Source organism: Xiphias gladius, chromosome 22 (assembly GCF_016859285.1).
Source record: "Xiphias gladius isolate SHS-SW01 ecotype Sanya breed wild chromosome 22, ASM1685928v1, whole genome shotgun sequence".
Taxonomy (NCBI): Eukaryota; Metazoa; Chordata; class Actinopteri; order Istiophoriformes; family Xiphiidae; genus Xiphias; species Xiphias gladius.
Window position 1 is genome coordinate 9,566,757 of NC_053421.1, and position 23,245 is coordinate 9,590,001.

Consider the following 23,245-nt stretch of genomic DNA (forward strand, 5'->3'; position numbering starts at 1 on the left):
TTCACCGCGACCGTGTGTGCAGTTCTATAGGTGGCGGGAATGGGACAAAGTGCTTCGTCTTTCCCCACCACTTCCACGTCGGCACCCTGCCCGCGTCTCTCAGCGTCTCTCCTCTGCCTGTGTCTGCGTGTCTCTCTGGTGAAAATTACCTCTCACCGCAGACACGACCCTCGGGTCTGTCATATGTACAGGTTATGTGAATAAAACGCTAACCAGACCAGTTTCCCATCCCTCTATGGCAGCCGTTGGGAGACCGTGACCAGTCCCTCGTTCCGAATGGATCCTGGCAGCGCAGGATGACATGACGTCACGTCGCTAGGGCGACCAGGCTCCCCGAGGCACGTGTCTAGTATAAAAGCGGAAAGTGGCACTGTGCGTTGCGCAGACCGACTCCAGAAGCATCATCCGCGAGGTAAGCTGCACACCGATTTAGCCTCCAGTGTGTAGAGGACTTTGGAAACGACCAGGTCGCACACTAAAATATCTACAATGAGAACGTTTCAAGTGTTTCACACGATTGAGCCTTCACCTCAGTTTCAAATGTTAGCTTAACACTCGGTGCACGCATCAGCTCGGTTACCTAGCTAATCCTGTTTCAAATGACTATTCCTCATTTTTAGCGCTCAAATTTGCCGCATCTTTTCCCGAGACGAGCGTTACCTAACGCTGTAAACGGCTTGCGGAAGCCCGGGGCCACCCTTCAGCCCGTACGGTGAATTTCATACAACCACCAGCTTTATTTGATCAGCCACGTATCCGTGTAAAGTGATAGGATGCGAGTGGAACAACTCAAAACTCATACAGAGTTAGGATTATTTAAAAAAAAAAAAAAAAAAAAAAGTCTCTTTCGCAGGATACACGCTTTAATGGCACAGGAAGAGAAAAGCGAGGATGGGAGGGGATGCGGCCATGGCCTTGCAGTCTGAAGAGAGGCTTGGTTGTTACATGCTTATTGCATGAGTCAGTTTGTTGCATCATTTAGCTTACACCAAAATCCACTAAAGTTGTAACCCCCCGCGCCCGAAGTATTAAAATGACAAAAAATGGTGCCCTATTTTACAGAAAATCCTCGTATTTTAACTGCGGTCCATTCTTAATATATAATTCGTTGATTTTAAGGGGAATCGTCCTATCGTGACATTGGCAGCTCCCAATACTGCATCTTTGCGGAAGTGGATTAGTCTCCATGTTATGTAACCTAATACACAAATATATATTACAGCGTTTATTGCTATAAAATACTGAACAACGACCTACGTAGGTAGAAGTTGGAATGAAAACGGGTTTACAGGGGAAACCTGACTGTAATAGTGTCGCTGCGGTGGTGCACTGAGCCGTAATGAAGCTAGTATACGGGGTAAATGCGTCTACGTGAGTGGAGGTGAAGCTACGTGCTTCCCCTTGTCTTCGTGATGAAGTCTGTCGTCGTTGCGCCGTTAGATTTCAGAGATGAATCGTTCTCTCGCAATGACAGGAAGCGGAGGCGCGTGGTGTTGTAAGAAACGAAACGAGCCAAATGAACAACCTCGGCTTTATTTCATGTCGAACGATGAAAGAGGAGTGCTGAAAGCCTCCCTGTGATGCATTTGAAGGGCAGAGAGGCGGCGTGGAGTCGCAGGATTCTGCCGCAGTTTGACTCGACAGACCTGTTGATGCAAAGAGGCCTGCGTTTTTAAAAGCAGCACCATTAAAGCTCATCTGTTATTCGTTAAGCTACAAAACCAGCCATGCGGTATATAAGTGCAAAAAGGGTTTAATTAGAAAAAAATGAATAGCTAGCCGTGTTCAGTAGGAACAGTATTAATGGGGTTTAAAATCTTGCAAAATCATTATGGCAAAGCCTGGAAGCCACACAGTCCCATTGTGCAAAAATTTGGAAAACTAATGTCACTCGTTATCTCTTTTAATATCCAGTATTATTTTAGAATGAATATAGTAAAAGTACAGTACATAATACTGTATCATTAATTGTGGCAGTCAGTATGTGCTTGCAGTTACTTCCATTCATTTAATGTAGGTGTGGTAGGATGCAGTCATGTCTGGCCTTGTCTCGCTGTTGAAGGTCATCACTCCAGCTGAGGAAGGTCACAGCAGGCCCAGAGCTGCTGCAGTGATGCTGACCAGATTCTATAATCTTTATCCTCAAACTCCTAATCAACTTGAAATGAGTTATCCATACTGGATGTGGGGATGGGGAGTCACTCCTTGAAGTTCTTGTTAACTGAAGCCTATTAATAGCAGGTCCCTGAGCACTGTAATCAAAGATATGGGCTTTGCCTGGATTTTAAGGCCCTATGATAATAGTTTTGGGAAAAAGAACAGTCTTGTGTGTGTCACGCATCAGCAGATAATAGTTTTGCAGGGTTTTTGGTTACCATGATTTATGATTATAACCGACCTCTACATTCATTTCTCCACAGCACATATATAACCTTAAGTAGAATAGTCATTCCTTATCCAACATCCAGTCTAGTCACTGTGAATATATTAAAATGGACAGTGATTGTGATAAATTTCAAAATTTAAGTTAGTTTTCTAGTTTCATCAGTGCATTTTCTGTTGTTAAATGTCATATTGATTTATCATGATAAGCCAATGGCAGGTAATAGTATAAGCCAAAATTTGCCTGTTCTGAGGTACATCATTATTTTATTATTATTTTAGACACAGAGATACTAATTCCATGTAATGCACAGAAGTTTTTAGCTTGTCACGTCGATTATAATCACTTTGACATTAACTCTGTTCTTGTGAGTGCTGTAGATCAGGTGTCAGCTGAATGTCTGAAATGTAAATGTTAGTGACTGTGTGGCCGACATATCGCCCTTTTGCTGAGCAAGGAGTAAACTATAAGCAGTGAGATTACCTGTAGCACATTAACAACACATAGGACATGTTATTCCAGCCTAACAAGGACTACAGCCATGTTATTAAAGAGACCATAGGGTCTCTATGACATCTATGAGTCTGGATTATCAGGTGCTCACTGTAAGAAGTATAAACACCTTTTTTTTCTATTATCAGATTAGTGTCTGCATGTTACTCATGTTGGTCATGTCAGACAATCTTCCTCTTCCCTATGGTGCACACTTCATGGCGGGCTGTCTGGTTTCAAAATCAATGCAGATTAGTTGACTGCATCCTGCAGTTAGTGGAAAATCACTGCTACTAAAAGTCAGTTTTGTCGTGAGACTAATTTGCATACAGGTTGGAGTCATTTGTCCCTCTTGAGGTTGTTATGAGTTGTTTTTTCTAGATTGACACAGGTTTTCCACTTAGAGGTAGGGTGGTTTTTTCTAGGCTGAGGTTAGTATGAGTGTCCCTCGATCTTTCTCTGCCTCCGACTTATCAACCAGCCATCTTGTCCAGGATGTGCAATAGAGAGAAGGAACTCCAGAGTGACTCAGCACTCTTTGCCTAACAGTTGCCAATTTAAGGAAATATACCCTACACTAGGGAAGGACACACACAACTGGGACATAAACGGCTCCTACTTGTACAACAAAGCAGTTTTGCCTCTCTTTTTTTATATATTGCGGTTATTTAAAGCTACAGATGTTTGCATAGCGAGCATGATATGAGGTGGAACACACAGCATGAAGGTGTAGCTTGATGGCTACACCTACTGCGTAGCTTGATGGCTTGAGAAAGGAGAGGAGCGGATGGAGAGAACCCTGGCCCTTGGAAGAATATCTGTCATCTGCCTCCTGACACAAGCTCATAGGGCTATGAGCAGTGTGTGTGTGTGTGTGTGTGTGTGTGTGTGTGTGTGTGTGTGTGTGTGTGTGTGTGTGGTCCAACATTACCTCTGCAGAGTGGTCACATGTCTCTCTCCTTTTGAGTCCTCTGCAGTTTGCCACAGCACACCTTTACTAATTCATGATTGTGTGTGTGTTCATGCATGTTTGTGTGCAAGTTTTTAGTTACACCACATTAAAAAGCCTCATCTTATTAATTTCATTGACCCAGTGTATTTGGTTGGAGGAATACATAATACATAAGCTGTCAACACGTGACGCTTTAAATATTTAGTGACTGCTTGTCATTCTAATTGTGACTGATGAAATGTCTAATAGAAACAGTGGACCTCCTGTCTTTCTATCCCCGAGAGCAGGAGGCTATACCTGCTGAGTAGGTCACAGCCTGTGGTGTTGTGTGTGAGCACTAGTGATGTGATGTTGTTGGACATTTAACTGACTAGTTTACGGCAGCAAAGTGACATTCCCGCAGTAATGAGACTATAAAAAGCGAGGAAGCAGGTATACTCTGAGGGGGTGAGCAGAACCGAAGTTCCGTAAGTTAAGGACAACACAAAAAGTTTGTATCAGCTTCATTAGTGTGTTCACATAGGAAAGTATAACTATCTGTAATGTATTTGATTTATTTGATTGACTAAAAGCAGGCAGGAAGAGAGAAAAACATCGCCTAATTGGATAGTCTGTCTGGCCTCTAGCCAATCAACCCCCTGCAGTGGAAAAACACTGGAGAGAAAGAGGGTGTGACAGAGGACTAGAGAGCAGGAGGAAGGTTTGAATAGGCAAGAGAGGCTGAAAGAAGGGCAGACGAAGGAGGAAGGCTGGGGGAGTGGCAAAGTGGGCAGGAAAAGTGAGGACAGAGTCAGTGAGTTCATTCGCTCACTGACGAATTACCAATCAATACACAAACCGAGGCAACTCGAAGAATGAGTATTCTGTCTTTGGTCTAAACATAGCCTCTACTGAGATGAATGTAGGTTTTTTTAAGTTGCAGTTTTACTCTTAAAATATAACAACCAGTCTGTATACCAAATAAGCAGGCCAGTCATTACTCACGTCACCATAAGGAATAATTTGAATGGTTTAGTCTGTGTCCTGTCTGTATGTGAACCGTAATACCGTTAGAAAGATGTACAGTAGTATATTTGTGCTCCTCAAAAAACCAGGTCCATATAAGGGCTAGTAGCAAGTGACTGACTTCATACTCTGTAAAACAATCCTTTAAGATTGTTGAGATATTACAGAGAAAAGAAGAATTAGTTTTTGTTTGGCCAGGTGTTGGTGCTCAACATCAGAGGAGGTGTTGGCAGAATTGAAACGCCATGTCATACTCCTCTCATTTTCTCTCCTCTCTGTTGCTCTTTCACTCATCAGACAGATTTTGTCTCATTGAGATTTTACCACCTGATGCAGGGTGTTGCCTTTGTCCCTTTCTGGTCGGCTGGTTATGAGTCATCTTTCTTCCAGTGCTCCCTCCAGTGCACATACATAGACACAAGAATGGCGACCCTGTCCTGCACCCCTACTGGGGAAACTCTGTGTTTGTGTGAGGAAAATGGGTCGCAGCTCAGAGGGAGGGTGGGGTTGTGGTAAATGAGGGGGACCAGACAGACAAAGAGTAGTGAGGACAGACAAATAGGGACATGAATTTTAATGATTAGTTTGGGTGGTGGGGAAAGGGCTGTGGAGGTATAATACTCATGGAGCCAAAAAAGCAAGGGAGAGACAGATGAGGATACTGCATGGGAGAAATTAAAGGTCATTGAGAGAAATAGCAGGTAAAGAAGTGCAGGCGGAAGAGGAAAGAACAATAACCCTAACATTAAATGAAAGAAGAAGTATTAGGATAAATGGAGAGATGGATGAAGAGACAGAACGAAATATGTGGACAGAAGACAAAAATGAGTTGCAGGGTGTGCTTCTTCACTGACAACAATTGAACATTATTAGAGCTAAACTGACTGGCTGGCTCTTCCCTTTTCTCTAACCAATCAGAGGAGGAGATGATTGCACACCCCCTTTTCAAGTGATTGTCTCTTGACGGTCCGGCCTTATCTTAAACTGGTGAAAAAGGAGTTGTGAGATTTATAGAGCGTGGAGGTGAGGGAGGAAGGTTGAGCAGAGAACTGGAAAGACTGGATGGATGCATTTCCATTTGTACTCATAAGGAACAAGTGTGTCTTCTTTGCCAGGTCTCAGTCCTGCTCGCTGGCCAGCCAGTCAGAAGTGGAGGGGGCTGCACTGCAGAAATCTGAATCATGTATTTTGCCCAGACCAGTGCCGGTCGTATGGACAAATCAATTAACATGCAGACACTACCTCTGAAGATAACTCACTTTGACTAAAATTAAATTCACTGTGATTGCTGTGTGAGTTTTAGAAAGCCCCTGCTCAACTGATTTTCCACCAATAATCTGATGACTGTTTTATCGCTGGCTTTCAGTATGTGACTCTTAAAGTCAGTCCTTTCGCAGTAAATTACTGATAGTAAATCTGTGATGGGTAGCAAATGGTCAGAAAAATGTTGAAAGAACCTTACTACCCTTCATATGTCTGGCCGTCTGTCTGCCGCTCCTTCCAGGGTCAGCACAGCATATTGCTAGCTGTAGTTAACAGCGTGTAACTCCTCTACTCTGCTCTGCACAAAACCTCCTCTGTGAGCTGGGAAATTTCTCTCTGAGTGTTCCCACAGAGTGTGTGCTGAATACCAGATCAGCGCTTATTTGTCTGCAGTCAAAAGAGGCAGGACTGTGCAGTGGAGAAGTTTCCTGCTGTTTACTTTTTACTGAAAAGCTTTATGTTACACAACATAGAAACATTGGATAATTTAACTGTACTATAATAGGGATCTAACCAAAATAGTAAAAATGTCTGGGTATGAATAATGCAGTTATTTCTTTAAAGGTTTATAACAAATGTATTTTACATATTGTAGATTAAAACTACACTAAGTATATGTATCTAAAATCCAATTTCAAAAGTGAATAGTTGGCTACAGCAGAGAATAACGGGGCAGTGCCATTGCTTTAATTCCATTCACTCACCATTAGCAAGGTTAATCAGAATTGTTTTGCATCACTGTGCTCTTTAACTAAAGTTATGTGCACAGTCTCATACCTTTGATTCTCTAACAATAAACCGGAATTTTGTTCACCTTGACTCGGTGGTGAGAGTTCAAGTCCATCCAAGTGTTGGAAATGGACCTCTTCCAGAGCTCTGGGTGCCCATTGTAACCCCTCCCTCTTCTCCCACTGATTGGCCAAACCGCAGCACTGTGTCTAGGCAACAGTAACGGGCATGGAGGGGGGGGGGCTTCATAAAGTACACGCAGGCAGACTGACACATACTCATGCACCTGTCCTACTGTAAAGTCTCCAATACTAAACATACTCGTCATACATGTTTTCATAATTTTAACTCAGACAACTAAGCCCCATCACTGGATTTTAGTCCCACCAGATCTCATATGTGGCTCCACTACTCTTTATCTGGCCCATTTTCCATCTTCTTTATTGAAGCAGAATAGCACAGTCTGTTTAAAAAGTAGTATCATTTGTCAGTATAGAAGCCATTTTGTGTTGGAAAAGGCAGGGCAGCCCTTGTAGAGAGATAATCAAGAGTGAGACAAATTGTGAGAAAGTGCACAGGCAATTGGGGGATGGGGGGTTTAAAAGAGGGGAAAGAGAGGTCACTGCAGAGTTTTGTGAATGCACAATAGGTAATGGTGGGAACCAAGAATAAAGGAGAAAGACAGAAATTTGAGAGCATGGTCATACTGTATGGACTCTCTCTCTCTCTCTTTCTCTCTCTCTCTTTCTATTGCTGACCTTGTATTATGCCAATGGCAGAACACAAAATGGCTCTTCTGCTCTGAAAGAAAGGTACTACAAATAGGCACACAATGAAACATGCTAGACAAGGTCAAGCAAATGTACGCTACAAATGACCCTTTTACAGATCTGACAGTTGAAACTGTGGTTGACTGTTCAATAAATTTATTTTGGCTGGCAACAAATAGCGTTACAGTTCCAGCAGGACAGGGCATCTGTTAGTAATAAAAAGTGAATAAATCCAGGTTAAAATGTCCCATGTTATTATTTACCATTGTTCATGTTTGAGAGTGTGTGGGAGAATTTAGAGGTGATTTATCCTAATCTGGTTGCCCCTTTAGTCTATTTAAAGTGCTCCCACAATGCATTTCACCAGATTGACAGCCTGCCCTACATGCTCCTCTCTGAGACACACACATACACTCACACAGGCAGAGAGACACACAACAGATTAGGAGATTACAGTGGTCTAAAATGACAACCAACCAGTTTCAAGGACAATCCGTGTTGGCCTTACTTATTCTACCTGCGCCTGTCACACACAGACACACACCTTGCCTATTGGTCAGACTAGCTGTTTAAAAATATTCAGATACCATATCTATTCACCTGTATGTATGAGTATTTGGATACATGTTACAGAAAGAATTTTCTGTTAATGTGCATAACCTTATAGATATATCTCAGTAAAAAACAATATTTAGCAAGCCTGCAGCTGCTGATAGATAAAGATCAATTCTTCTGGTGTAATGAACCCAAAATGAGTCACAGGAGTTCATCTGATTGGTTTCTACTTGATTTACACACAGCCACACACACACAGTTTTAATGAACCCTAAATTAGTCCATAAATGAATTTGGATATTTACTTTGAAACACCTCATCAACCAGCCGGTGGGTGTTCATAATGATAAATTGTTAAGACAGAACTCAACTTTAATCCTAAATGAACATACTAATGGCCTAATCGAAACAGAAAGCCTTGAATGGAAACAGCTACTCAACTCGGTATAGATTTGGGATGCTGAATATGATGTCAAAAGATGTTTCTCTCTGTTATCGTAGACAGAACAAGGACAGCAAAGGAGAGGAAGAGGTGGAGTTAGTTAGAAGATAAAAGAGAAGGGAAGCAAATGGTAGAAAAGACGAGGGGCAGGAAAAGTGGGAGGCGAGGACAGAGGAGGCGTGGAGAGGGGAAATGAGAAGATGAGTGTACAGCAAGAAAAGGAGGGGAAAGTAGAGGAAAAAGGAGGTCACATAGTTGACTCAAGGCCAGGCCTCCTCTCTGTTCAGTTGGCAGACAAATTTCTGTTTGTTTCTCTTTCTCCCTCCTTTCTTATCCCACTGTTTTCTAAACATGTCCCTACATGATGTAACACCTCCCTACTCCTGCAGCAGATGCACGTAAAGCACACTATTTGTCAGTGTGTATTTTTCCATCGATGACCATAAACACAGTCACACCCTTGCACACTTTCATTTTGCCCTCAGCCACGGTGTCCGGCTAATATGCTAACTTCACAAGTTTTCTCCTCACCAGGTTACCAACTTGGTGTTTTATCACACCTTTGTGCTAATGCGTCACACTGGCTGTCCATATACTATGAGGCTACTGCCACCAGTCGGTCTTCATGTTATTTAGACCATACAGCTGACGTTGCAAAAAAAAAAAAAAGACGTACAGTACAAAGTAGATAATTTGTTCCACAGAGAGTTTTCAAATGCGTCATTTTTCACAAGAAGCAAAATGGAGGAAGAGGGTCTGTAAATGTGTGTGAAGGAAAAGACGCTGAGAAAGAGGAGAGGTAGAGGACAAGATACGTAGAGAGGGTAGGGGAGGACAGATGGTAACAGTGTGATGGTCAGTATATATGTAACAGGGTAAGGAATACAGGAGTAGACAAATTGAGAAAAAAGTTAAATGTAATGGCGGGCTTTATAAGAGCAAAAAGTGACAAATGAAGCATTCAACACACACAGATACAGACTTTATGTGGTTTGTAAGGCCAGAGGAGCAGAAGGGTCAGACCAGAGAGGCAAATTAGACATGGTCAAATTACACCAATGCAACACATACAAACACACACAGGTTTGCTGTGTATTGCCAGCAACTTAACTAACCTAATTCAAACCACCTCTTGCTGCCAGGGCATCAGTTTGCCTCTTTCCAAGCACTCGTGTGTGCTTGTGTCTTTGTTGTCAAGTCTACTGTCTGCTGTTTAAACTCAGTGACAAAGAAGAGAGGACAATGCTGACACATTATTAAACTGCAGTAATGCATTTTTTGTCTATCTAATCGAGTGCATTGCCAGCTAGAGTGCATTAACAAGTGAGATTGGATAGCCTGCATTTACTTGTTTTTTTCATCATTGTGTAGTAGTTGTCTTTCTAATGTCATTGGGTTTTCTCCCCCCCCCCAGGTAACTCCACACCCCCTAAGCACTAGCAGCCATGTCAGACCTCTGTGTTGGAATCAACGGGTGAGTTGGAAACGCACACAGACATTTTATTAACGGGATGGTTCAGATTGATTTTAGAATGATTAGGATAGGATGTCAGTAAAGCATATTTATTTTGGTGACGGGCCTTCTCTGTTTCCAGAACAATTTCTGGTGGACAGCAAATCATAACGATTTACTGCAAAAGCATTTTTTCCTAGAATTAAATAGTTTTTTCATGAGTTTTCATAAAATCCAACCTTAATACAGTATGCTGAATTCTGATATGAGAGAGTGGGCTCGTTCAGTACCGTCTGCAACAGTGATGAAGAACAGAACAAATTTACTTCTATCATCGTAGCCGCGCAGTAAAAGCTGTAGTTTACTTTGATCACATGTTGGAGGTTTCGAAGTTCGGCTCGTGCCCCTGCAGCTCTTCATGTAACCAGTTCACTGTGGTTAAATGTTCTTGTACCATTCCTTCCTTGCAATAAATTAAACTTATTTTACAAAAAAGTGCCCCATGACTCAGGATTCACTTCCTGTAGCTGATTCACAATAAAGGCCTTCAAGCCATTGGCCTCTGACAAGCTTTTAGTATGAACTAGCAATGAAGAGTGTTTGGCTTGGATTAATAGTAGTTTAACAGCAGTGGAGCAGCAGTAATAAAGGAGCTGAGGAACTGATTTCTCATTGTACATGGGGATTAATAGGCAAGTCTTCTCTATGGCAGGCAAATCAAATGTTTGAGTCTGAACTGAGACTGCTAGAGGAGTCATGTGAGGTCCCAGGAGTGGCTTGACATCCTGAGGAAGTTTCCCACCATTTTATCAAAACGAGTATCATAAATCTCTCTCTCTCTCTCTCTGTCTCTCTCTCTCTCTCTCTCTTTACCTTCACTGCAGCTTCGGTCGTATTGGCCGTCTGGTCCTGAGGGCTTGCCTTCAGAAGGGCATTAAGGTTGTGGCCATCAATGACCCCTTCATTGACTTGCAGTACATGGTGAGAAAACTTGCATGCACATACTTACAAATTATTCACAAAATTGATCAAAAATCCAGTCGAGTGTCCAATTTGCATGAGATTTGCATCGTAATTGCTCACTTAAAATTTAGGTAGAAACAGAAGATTCAAGTCTACAGTTTGTATTGTTGAAAGAGGCGGCTTTACAATATAAACAAAAAAACTACTACTAAAAATTAGCCATAGTTACACATCAAGGGGCATTTTACAATAATATATAGTGTAATAATAAGTATATATTTTTGTGATGAAACAACCAGAAACCCTAATATTTCTTTAAACCCTCGCACTAATAACCGCATCGGTGACCTCTCGCCTCCTAGGTCTACATGTTCAAGTATGACTCCACCCACAGCCGTTACCGTGGTGAGGTCTCCGCAGAGGATGGCAAGCTCATCGTCGATGGCAATCCCATCTCTGTCTTCCAATGGTAAGTGATGATAACGTTTGGGGATGTTGCTGCACAGGTATCAGACATATCTGCAGTGTTGCTAACCGGTCACAGCTAGCTCAACTGATTTACCATGAAGGAAATCAGGGATTTAAGTCCCACATCAGTACCATTTTAATTTTAGCGAGGTCGCTGTAATAGAAGCAGCCATATAAGAGTTCAGTTTGAAGTACAACACTTTATTTTCCATTTTTAAGTTGAGGTATTTTATGCCTTTTTGTCTTTAATATCCTGAGTGAATTTGTGGCAGTGGAATGAGGCTGTCTGCCGCCCTGGGCCTCACTGCTGTAGCTACTCCCTCCACCCTTTGTACTGCCTGTTGATTTAGTCCATCATCTCTGCAAAAGCCAATACCAGCAAAAAGGAGGGATTATAGAAGTGACATTCCTGTGTCACAGCACCTCTTTTCTGAAGTTTTGCACTTGTGTCTGTCTCCTGTTTTTACCACACTATCATTTTTTTTTTTTTTTTTGTAGGCAAGACTCTTAACTGTACATCCCAAAATGTTAATTGAAAAATGATCTTTTGTTCATTACTGCACAGTAATTTAGAAAGTACAGGATGTACTGTTCTAACAAGATTAGCTCCTAGCCTCACACCTACCCTCACTTCTCTCGCACTATATGTAACTTGTGCACTTTTTCTGCATCTTTTTTTTCTACTAGTATTTTGGTGTTACTTGTTTTTATCCCCTTTTTTTTAACATTACTAAACAGTAATCATTTTACTTTAAACTGACTCTGTTCTTTCTTTGACCCTAGCATGAAGCCAGCAGAGATCCCCTGGGGCAGTGCTGGAGCCAAGTATGTTGTCGAATCCACCGGAGTCTTCCTCAGTGTGGAGAAGGCCTCAGTATGTACATATGCACATAAACACATGTACATATACACAGACAAAGACGCGCAGACTGCCAGATGGTCCGGTTTCTAACCTGTGCTCTCTCTTTGTGTCTTGGTCAATCACAGTCTCACATCCAGGGGGGAGCTCAGCGTGTTGTTGTGTCCGCCCCCTCACCTGATGCTCCAATGTTTGTCATGGGAGTTAATGAGGACAAATACGACCCCTCCTCCATGACCATCGTCAGGTAACATAACTTTGCTCTTGGACATGCATTTGCACTGTACATTTACAGTACGAACACATACAAACACATCTTCACCAGAGCTCTTATGTAATTACAAGGTTTAAGTGGAGCAAATCAGTTTTTTAATGTCTAAATGTCCAGAAAACTAAATATAGTCTGGTATTTACTGACGTTGTCTATCTTTCCACTGATAGTAATGCCTCCTGCACCACCAACTGCCTGGCCCCCCTGGCCAAAGTCATCCATGATAACTTTGGTATTGAGGAGGCTCTTATGGTAAGTCATTTTAAATCTGTGTTTGTGCTCGAGAAACTTGTTTTTTCAGAGGGGGTGCTGTATATTTACCCTTAAACAGATGCTAGAGAATTCAGACCCAAAGGAAAATGTCTGTTTAATTTGTGTTTTGTGATGCTCTCCTCTGTAGACTACAGTCCATGCATACACAGCCACCCAGAAGACAGTGGATGGTCCCAGCGCTAAGGCCTGGCGTGACGGCCGTGGTGCCCACCAGAACATCATTCCAGCCTCCACTGGTGCTGCCAAGGCAGTAGGCAAAGTCATCCCTGAACTCAACGGGTAAGGACAAACACATTTGTAATCAGCATGATAATCAATGGCACCCTTGCTAATTGTGGCAAGGATATTGAGAAAGACCAAAAAAGTCCAATATCTCTCTTTTGTCCTCTCTCCATAGTAAGCTGACAGGCATGGCGTTCAGGGTGCCTGTGGCTGATGTGTCAGTGGTCGACTTGACATGCCGTCTCTCCAAGCCTGCATCTTACGCTGAGATTAAGGAAGCCGTCAAGAAGGCCGCACATGGGCCCATGAAGGGAGTGCTGGGTTACACCGAGGACCAGGTAAGACAGAGTTACATCACATACACTGTAAAGCAAATACATGGCTGGTAATAATGCAAGGAGTAAAATCATACCTTAGAGGGATAATTCCCGTCCCAAATGAATTTAATGATTTATTTTAGTTTTAAAAAATTTAAAGAGATATTAAACAGTATTACCTCTGTGTCCCCAATTACTATTGACTGTGATTCTTTATTTTGCAATTGGTAATGTATTTTCTGGCTAGACAATATCTGACTTGTAGTGGTCTTTGTGTTTTGCAAGGTGGTGTCCTCCGACTTCATTGGTGACACCCACTCCTCCATCTTCGATGCTGGCGCTGGCATTTCCCTCAACGACAACTTTGTCAAGCTCATTTCCTGGTTAGTTTTCAAAATCACGGCCTGTCCCACATTTTAAATAAAGTCTTCTTTTCAAAACTGATCATTAAGTATCGCTTCCGTCTTCTCTCTCCATTTTTCTATCTCTCTATTTCTTTTCCTGGTTTTCCCTCCCTCTCTCTCTCTCCAGGTATGACAATGAGTTCGGTTACAGCCACCGTGTCGCTGACCTGCTGATGTACATGCATTCCAAGGAGTAAACACTTCCTGTCCAGAAAGGAAGTGAGGAAAGGGACCACCCCAACCATCCTCCCGCCCCCTCTCTTCTCGTTTACACTCAAGCCCCACCCATAGCCAAGTCATAGCATCACGGCCCTTAGCTTTACTACAGTATATGTAGGCAGCAGGTTTTTTTCCTTTAATGATGAGACAAATGGTAGATGACAGTATTTGTGTCCGTGTTCCCCCTTTCCACCTCCCACTGCCACTTTAGATGTGTTGTTATGGCTCAGTACTATGGTAACTACTGTATCCACCTCCCTGTTGGTGTGTTTTAAAGGCTTAATCACCAGTGGAAGAAGGAAGCTGAGAGGCAGAGCTACTGTAACTCCGCTTAAGAGTAATGAGACAAAGAAATAAAACTTGAAAAACCAAAAGCTGTCCAAGTTTCAGTGTTATTGTTATCTGTTCACTGTTTTCTATGAAACCCTGAAACTGACGAAATGAATACAAAGATATCGGACGAGTCAAAAATATAACTGCATACATCAGTAAATAATATTGTTAGTTAATTTACTTGACCAATTTTTATTGACTTTTTCTCTAGCACTAATTGCTACTAATGAAATGTTAATATAAATGCATTGCTGTCCATGGCTGGTTGGAGCCAGCATAGCATTTTATTGACTATAAGTGTGCATCATAATTATATAGATAAGGGCTTCCTGGTGGCCGAGGACACAGGAGGCTGGGTAGTCAGGAGAGAAACGTTAAATTGAAGAAGAAGACATAGGTGTTGATGGATTGTGTCCCAAATCTGTTCAGTTATGTTACCATCTCTATTATTCTTCCGTACAACTAGTCTGTTTGACACCATGTGTCCCGGTACACTTCTTGTACATGACTACACTGCACTGTAATTACACCACACTACTTCCTCAAGGACTTTACTTCAAGTACAAATTTTGAGGTATTTGTGCTTTGAGCATTACAAATGTCACGCTACTTTATACTTCTACTCCACTATAATTTATAGGGAAATATTGTACATTTCACTCCAAGACATTTATTTGACAACTTTACACCATAGTTGTGTGAAAGATTAAGATTTGACATACAAAACAATTTAATATGATGCACTGTTGTCCAAGAGTATAAAACATAGCTCCTCATCGACCATCTACAACAGTAATTATACATTAATGCATGAGTAATAATAATCCAATGAAATTATATGTATAGTAGTATAACATACAGTTACAGCTACAACTACAGCAAGACTTGGTCGGAATGCAGACTGTGTCCTAATATAGAAGAAATGTTTCTCTTCTGCTTTTCCCTGCTTGGCCTATTCACTCTCTCTAAACAGGAACTGAAGAGAAAAGCTATCAGATTAGCTGCAGTGCCACCTACTGCCTTATTGAACATACTGCAATAGGAAAAACATTTCATACGTCTATGTAACTATGGGCACTAGTTTTAGTGAAGGATGCATATACTGTTAATAGAACTTTTTTTAATTAAAGTCTTAGTTCAAGAGACACCTATAGACTTGAGCCGAGACACCAAGATATTAGTCTACAGTTTTTTTTATGATTAACATGTGTTTTTTCATTACAGTATGTTGATGTGTTTTAGAAAATTATGATACTGTTGACTAAAATGCAAGACACAGCACCAGTGGTTAGAACTGAAATAATTCCGAATAAATTGTGTATATGTTAATTGGTTCTTTAAAAGATATTATATACATAAGATGAAACCAATACTAATAAGTCAATGATTTTATATGCCCTGTAATAAATATATTCTTGAATAGATTTAATTTAACATTTTACCACCAATAATTTTTTCTTACAAAAATGTAAAAAAAACCTGGATGGTCACTCTTTTCAATTACCATGATTGACAACTGTTATTGTTAGTTTTGTATTTTGTTTTTGTTATTACTAACAATAGGACTTTTTTTTCTGTGGATGAACTGTCCACTAGTTTTTAACAATCAATACAATATTTCAGACATATATAATTGAACTACAGGTTTTGTTTTGTTTTTTATAAGGACTCATATATTTTTGCTTTTCAGCATATCTTACATAGAGTGTAAAGGGGTTGAAAAATTAAAAAAAACCCAAAACAGTCATGTTCTCGAAGACCTAAATCAGAACCATTCAACAGTGTTGAAATTTTGAACCGAGGAGAAATGTGAGGGTGAGGTGTGTCCATCTCTTAGCTCTTCATCTCTCTGCTGTTTGACTAAAGCACAATGATGCATATTGTTTCTATGGGTAACATCTCACTGGAACCAAGGTAAGAGTAGTCAGGTAGACAGAGGTCAGCACAAGGTCATGGTCTCTTGACTAAGAAGATTCAAATCTAGTCATTTGCCTGAAGTCTGATTTCCCCATTCAAGCATGGAGACTGGGCAGTTTTTAATGCAGAAGATTTTATTTAATCTTTCAGATGCATTGGAACCGAGTTTTTCGCGCCACTACACACAACTGGATTCTGCCCCACTTTGTTTTCTTATTCTATTTAAAAAAAATTTCCCCATCATTTGTTCTAAGTACGTGTACTGACTTAAAAAGAAAACTCAAGACAGGGCTCTGTGTTTATTTTGTACTACTCAACCTTTAGAGTGTGTCTGGCCACTTATAAATGTAGGTTTTGTAGCATTATTAAAGCATGCTACTCCAAAGTAGATTAGAACCAATGATTTTTGGTCTTCTCTTATTTGAATGAAAATTAGTGAAACAAAGATTTCAGTTAAATACAAAGAGTTGATGATGGGTCTGAGGAGCAGAAGTCTCAAGGAAGAAAAAGACAGAGGTATTAACTTTTTGGAAATGGTGGACATGTTTTCTAGTTATCAATAGCCAAAACAAGAGAAAAAAAACTCCATAGCAGATGTAATCAAGGAGGCATTTCTTGTTGTCATTCAAATTGCTGCAACTAAATAAGAGAAACTGAGATGGACAACAACACGCCCATGACATTTGCGTGCCCGCAGCCTTCTTCACTGATGGTCTATACCAGGGTTTCCCATCTTTTATAGACCTATCGGTAGTTTGGCTCAGGTACCCCTTCATCGTAGCCCTTCGATAGATGGGATGGCTTAGTGGAACGGTTTGGGGTGGTGGTGGTACATTAATAACTAGTCCCCCCCCCCCAATTGCAAAACCTGCAGTTAAAGTTACTATTTACTATATATATGCATTTTTTTCTGCAATTGCCTTTCAGTGTATTTACATTCTGTAATTTCCTCTTTATACTGTAGTTTCCATTGTTAGTGGCGGAGTCTGTCATTCCCGCCCCTGGATTCAAAATGCCTCTACACGTTCGTACAACGTGCATCTGTTTGGCTGCACTGTAAGCAGATACACCGGTTGCTCTTCTGTTGTATTTCTGACAATGCAGCTTTATGATGATACAACTTATGGAGAGAAGCTGGGGCATGTCCTGTGCGTTCGGCCGATTGTAGGTCGAGGGTTGCAGGTTATTATGACAAAAAATACACTAAAGATCTGCGTTACATTAGATTGTCATCCTACTTGTTCATTTTCCTCCTAATACAAATATGCAATGTATTTTATTATATAGTTTTGTTATTGTCATAATTTATTTCCGTTTATTTATTAATTTATTTTAATCAAATTAGTTGAGCTACTCCACAATCATTCCAGGTAGCCCAGAGCAGTGATTCTATGTAAGGGTCCTTGCCACAGGGGTAATTGGTACTAACATAAAGATAGCATTATCATAACAGATAAATAAAGACTGCAGAGATACCTGATATGTGTGACAAAGAATTTTGGGAAAAAAATATGTTTTTTGTAACTAGCTAACCTATATGTTTATTTTTGTCTGTCTTACATTTATCTTTTACATAACCATCAATTTTGGGATGTGTCCTGAATGCACCACAGGTAGTTATGAAAATGGTAACCATAATTTATAATGTTAATAATTCACTCACACTCCTATAATCTCTATATTTAGAAATTATACACACACATACACACACACACACACACACACACACACACACACACACACACACACACACACACACACACACACACACAGATATTACCTTAATTTAACAGACGACATTTGACAGAGGAGAGCATCATGTGGAACACTTAGTTAAGTTCCTAATGGTGACATTGTCGGAGGCATTTGGAGGTGGAGCCGAGCGTACTTCCGTTTATCATTCAACGAGACCCTAGTGAAATAGCCTGCTTCGGTCAGCTTCTTACCAGCTCTTTGTAAATAGTAAGTGCCCACACTGAAGGCTCCTGTTTTACAGCTGCTGCCATGTGGTTTAGATGTTAACTAGATTAATTATAGCTGTGTGTTTAACCTTCAGAGGGAGAAACTATCCTCAAGACTTGTGAGCTGACATTAGCTTTAGCGGTGTGGCTACACCGGTGAGGGGATTGTATTTTAGGTAGCTAATGTACAGATTGTTCTTTTCCTTAATGATATTACATGGTTTTATAGCTCTGTAAACGAACTGAAAAGTATCCCTGCTAAATATTTTACTCGGTGGTGACAAATATAAATCGACCCGTTGGCCGGTTTTTATGTACAGTCTATGGTTTGTGCCCGGGTAGCTACAACATCCAAAACCGTTAATGATGGTCTAAATAAAGTACAGCTGATATTTAGAAGACACTAACATGTAAACATGTAGTTCTATTAAAACATCAAATGAATACAACAAATAATGTTTTATATAGTGCTGAAACAATCGATTAGTCAGTCCCAGAAAAATCAACCAACTACAAGTATGATAATCGATTAATCAGTTAAACCAGTGAGCAAACTAATGTAAAACATTCTCTTGATTTAGCTTCCCAAATGTGAGAAATTGTGGCCTTTTCTCACTTTTATACCATCGTAAATTGAATGGCTTTTGGTCCCACAGAAGAAGACATTTGAATGTGTCACCTTGACCTCACTATTTTCTGACATTATTTTTCTGTGTCAAAATGGGTATTAAAAAACTGAAATCTCTCTCTCCCCCCCTTTCTCCAGGGAGCTGAATTTTGTGCCCAGACATCATGACACTGTTTCACTTTGGAAACTGCTTTGCCCTGGCGTATTTCCCTTACTTTATAACATACAAGTGCAGTGGCCTGTAAGTGTCTCACTGAATCAGGGATCTGCAACATGGGTGGTGAATGATGCATGACTATATACTGTATGACATCCATCAGTCCAGTCATGGACACAAAAGTATACAGTAGCTGGAGGAATGGATTAGAAGTCAAATGCTGTAACACAATGGGAAATTACTGTGATGGCTATTTTTTATGTCATTGTTAACATGGTTTCATTTGTATCCCTATGCTGTAGCAACATATGCTCAGAGACTAAAAAGTCTGTTAATAATCAGCTTAGTAATGTCGGGGGTTTGGACGAGGGTCCATATAATCCTCTTAGAACTGTGTTCTAAGAGTGGTCTTGAATTTGGCAGTACTTTTGCTTAACAGCATAATGCTGACTTTTTCTTTGACTATTATTGCTCTCATATCTTCAAACATTGCATCCAAAACTGATCATTTCTGCCTTATCTCATAATAATCTGTTACATAGTGCATTCTGTGCCTTCTTATTTTACAGTCCTACCATTTAACTCTCTGTTTGTATGTTCAACCTTTTAGTTCAGAGTACAATGCCTTCTGGAGATGTGTCCAGGCTGGTGCAACCTACCTGTTTGTCCAACTCTGTAAGGTGAGTGTGCTCTCTGGTAATAAAATGATCTGTCATTTTTTTCATTTAAAGTCCCTGGAATAAAATTAAGAAAATCAGGCAGGGAATATTGCAGATAAAACACAGACTTTAATGTCATTAACTTCCTTGTGTTTTGTTGTGATTAAGCGGGTTTTCTTTTTATGCTTCAGATGCTGTTCTTAGCTACATTCTTCCCCACATGGGAAGGAGGAGCTGGTGTTTATGACTTTGTAGGGGTGAGTGTTGAGCTGTATTTCTGTCAAATATATCCTACGACTGTAATTGCACAAAAAAAAAAAAAAGGAGGGGGGGGCATTTAAATTACATGCATGTGTAGGAGGCTGAAATATGGGTGCACATGTCCTGCAGGAATTTATGAAGGCAACAGTGGACCTGGCAGACCTGTTGGGCCTACATCTTGTGATGTCTCGTAATGCTGGTAAAGGAGAGTACAAGATCATGGTGGCTGCCATGGGCTGGGCAACAGCAGAACTTGTCATGTCCAGGTAAGCAGTAACACTGATCGTGCAGAAGAAACATGAGCTACATTTGATCAAATTATTGTACATGTCTAAACATTGAATCTGACTGTTTGTGTCCTGTTATGGTTCTTCAGGTGTCTTCCTCTGTGGGTGGGAGCCAGAGGGATTGAGTTTGACTGGAAATACATCCAGATGAGCTTTGACTCTAACATTAGTTTGGTAAGTAGCTGTGCTCTTCTGCTCTCGTTTCTCCATTCTGATTGTCTGCTCCTGTGTTTCCAATCTTCTGTCTTCGTCTTTAATTCAATGTGTTTTCTTTTTATGCCAGTCACTCACCTCCTTCCACTGTATTCACAGAAGTGCTATCATATTTTGAATGTTCCTCCAGTTTTTTTTCCTCACATTCACTCTCCATGTTGACTGCAATGGTCTACAGAAAAGATAAAAGTAATTGTCTGGATGTTCAGATAAACATTGGTTCTAAAATGTTTCATTCTCAATGTGCTTTCTCTCTGTCTATTCATAGGTCTGTTATATTATTTACAGGATGTAAAATTTGATCATAACCAGTGATTATTATGCCGGTATATAGGTCCATTATATTGCCATGGCAGCAGTGGTGTGGATGTTTACACGATATGACCTTCCTAAGAGCTTCAGGCTGCCTGTTACTGTGCTGCTGGCTCTGTGTGTCTATAAGGCCTTCTTAATGGAGTAAGTCTCACACACTTTTACACACACTTATAATGTATACTCAACACCAACATATACACACCTGCAGACGTACTACATACAGTACTCAGAGAGGCAGAATAAAAGTGTTTCTGTATCTTCAGGAATGGGACATTGCTATTATTGTTTAAAAAGTTTACGGTTCAAGCTCAAATCGAGTCAGTTATCCAGACTGCCAGGAGTCATTTTTGTCCCATTTGATTTAATTGCATGAGTGGAGACAAACAAAGAAGATACGTGTCAATTGGTGAACTTTAGCAGTGTCGATAGGCAGATTTTGCTACTTTTGAACAGAGCTAGGCCACCTGTTTCCTCCGTTTTTAGTCTTTATGCTAAGCTGAGCTAACAAATTCTGGCTTTGGGTCCTCACTGAGAATGCACCGAGGGTGGTATCAGTCATTCAATAGAACTCTCCACAGGGAGTTATAATATGTGTATTTTCTATGTCAATCTGTTTGTTTAAGGCAAAATTCAGTTCAGCAAGGGTTTGACCGCCTGCGTAGTGGCTGTACTTAACTTTGTAAACCACAGGATGGCAGTAGTTAACAGCAACATGAGAAATAACGATAGGTGCATTTTATTTACAAGGACTTAATTTGCAAGCAATTAAGGGATTTAAAAACTGTACATCAGAAAATACATAATACGTGCAAATAAGAGAAATACATTAAAAATAACTAAATAATGTATACAGTAACTTACCTAACTTGATGTACTTAAAATCTCTTTACCAATCTCTTCAAATTGTATCAATGTGTTTTACCTGATTTAAAATGTATTATTCACACCCATCTGCTCACTAATCCAAGAAGATTCCAAGAATGAGAGACCAACAAGAGGGCTAGTAGATTATTTTATTGAATTTCCACATTGTCAAAGGGTTCATTGTGCTGTCAGTGTTGGTGGCTAGGTTTGACCACAGCTTATAGACAAAATGGCACAATCAAATACTTGGCTGCTTGCTTGTGTGGTTTATGTATCTAGAGAAATTTATTTAAAATATTTAGGCTCACAAATGCATGAACAAGTAGAAAAGATAGAAATATTAAAATCTCTGATAATTGAAGTTTTGTGATATACAGAATGGGTGAGTAAATATCAGAGATCGGTTGAATCAACTCATTACTTATCTGTTGCAGTGATGGATGGATTCAGCAATGCCAGTTTTTAGTTTTTTAACATTGTCGCTTACATTATGTTTTTGTCTGTGTCTTCAGGTTGTTTGTCCATGTCTTCATCTTGGGCAGTTGGACAGTGTTGCTGGTCAAAGCCGTGCTGACTGGTGCTATCTCTCTCTGCTCGCTGTTTCTCTTTGTTACTCTGGTCCACAGCAACTAAGTAAACCTCAGCACCCTGGGATAGGCCTATTACAGTCTCTTTGGTCCAGTGTTGACCGGGGTGGTCATAAATCAGAAGCTGACCCCTGACACCATATCAGTCTTAGTATCACCATACAACACCTAAGACTGCTGAAAAATGCTTGTTGATATTGGGTAGTTGGACTGGTCCAATGTACACAAAACAGGCTGACATACAGGCCACCAACTGGTGAGCTAACCTTTTCTCCCAGTTTGTTTTGATCAGCCTGTATGGTCTGTTGATGGGGAAAAACTAAAATTGCAGGATGAATGGTGACATCGGGAGGCTTCTGTAATATGATTGGCTTACCTAAACTGTGTTGCCTTTGAGAAAAGGTTAATTTTGTATCTGAATGACCACAAATGAAATGAGACTTTATAAATAACATATTTCTGTGTGTTGTCTAATGAACCAACGTAAATGCCTAGATTAGATAGTGAAATGTACTGAGTGGATTAATAACAGATGGATGACAGTGATAGTTCATTGTGTGGCCACAAATTTATCGATTTATTTATATACAAATAAATATACAAGTACTTGAAACACAACTGTAGCAAGATTTTTCTAATTATTGAAGACATTGTCAGAAAGATTAAAAGTTTAACTCAATAATTGAAAGTTTCTGCAGTATGAATATACTGAGGTTCCCAGTTCATTATGACATTATGTTGAATTGTAAACATCTGTGATTTTTGACGCAAATAAATGTCTTTCTATTGTCTTACTCACTGTCAGTTCTTGATTGATCAGACTGAAGTATTAAGTGTTTTTGTTGTGAAAGATCTGCCATGTTTAAGAAAAGAAGTAATTTTTTTTTTAATATTGTTTTCTGTGACATCACAAACTTACATACATGATGATACATGATGTTTTTCAGCAATGGTGGAGTCTGTATTCATGCATTCACACATTAATACTTGGGGCACTATGTGGTCTTATCACCGGTATTTATC

General features: G+C 40.3%; 2 protein-coding genes across 3 annotated transcripts; both read left to right on the forward strand.

Moving 5' to 3' along the window:
• The first annotated feature begins 362 nt into the window (after positions 1 to 362).
• On the forward strand, positions 363 to 14,414 carry gapdhs (glyceraldehyde-3-phosphate dehydrogenase, spermatogenic). The gene is made up of 11 exons (XM_040116626.1): positions 363 to 412; positions 10,006 to 10,065; positions 10,929 to 11,025; positions 11,370 to 11,476; positions 12,259 to 12,349; positions 12,463 to 12,581; positions 12,776 to 12,857; positions 13,006 to 13,157; positions 13,276 to 13,438; positions 13,703 to 13,800; positions 13,949 to 14,414. The coding sequence occupies exons 2-11, from the start codon at positions 10,037 to 10,039 to the stop codon at positions 14,016 to 14,018; spliced, it is 1,008 nt and encodes a 335-aa protein (XP_039972560.1). The 5' UTR covers positions 363 to 412; positions 10,006 to 10,036; the 3' UTR covers positions 14,019 to 14,414.
• A 3,708-nt stretch (positions 14,415 to 18,122) lies between these two features.
• On the forward strand, positions 18,123 to 23,016 carry tmem147 (transmembrane protein 147). Of its 2 annotated transcripts, none has more exons than XM_040116627.1 (8): positions 18,123 to 18,252; positions 19,018 to 19,120; positions 19,647 to 19,716; positions 19,887 to 19,952; positions 20,086 to 20,222; positions 20,333 to 20,417; positions 20,791 to 20,912; positions 22,148 to 23,016. In XM_040116627.1, the coding sequence occupies exons 2-8, from the start codon at positions 19,044 to 19,046 to the stop codon at positions 22,266 to 22,268; spliced, it is 678 nt and encodes a 225-aa protein (XP_039972561.1). In that variant the 5' UTR covers positions 18,123 to 18,252; positions 19,018 to 19,043; the 3' UTR covers positions 22,269 to 23,016. The 2 variants fall into 2 exon arrangements, with proteins under 2 accessions (XP_039972561.1, XP_039972562.1); XM_040116628.1 differs by lacking the exon at positions 18,123 to 18,252 and adding an exon at positions 18,268 to 18,407.
• The last annotated feature ends 229 nt before the right edge of the window (positions 23,017 to 23,245 follow it).

What these genes read in the sequence shown, in the direction of transcription:
- tmem147 (XM_040116627.1), top strand. Translation starts at nt 19,044, where the DNA reads ATGACACTGTTTCACTTTGGAAACTGCTTTGCCCTGGCGTATTTCCCT. An exon ending in TGTTTGTCCAACTCTGTAAG is followed by an intron (nt 19,717 to 19,886) that starts GTGAGTGTGCTC and finishes TTTATGCTTCAG; the next exon opens with ATGCTGTTCTTAGCTACATT. An exon ending in GTGTTTATGACTTTGTAGGG is followed by an intron (nt 19,953 to 20,085) that starts GTGAGTGTTGAG and finishes CATGTCCTGCAG; the next exon opens with GAATTTATGAAGGCAACAGT.
- gapdhs (XM_040116626.1), top strand. Translation starts at nt 10,037, where the DNA reads ATGTCAGACCTCTGTGTTGGAATCAACGG. An exon ending in CTCTGTGTTGGAATCAACGG is followed by an intron (nt 10,066 to 10,928) that starts GTGAGTTGGAAA and finishes CCTTCACTGCAG; the next exon opens with CTTCGGTCGTATTGGCCGTC. An exon ending in GTCATCCCTGAACTCAACGG is followed by an intron (nt 13,158 to 13,275) that starts GTAAGGACAAAC and finishes CTCTCTCCATAG; the next exon opens with TAAGCTGACAGGCATGGCGT.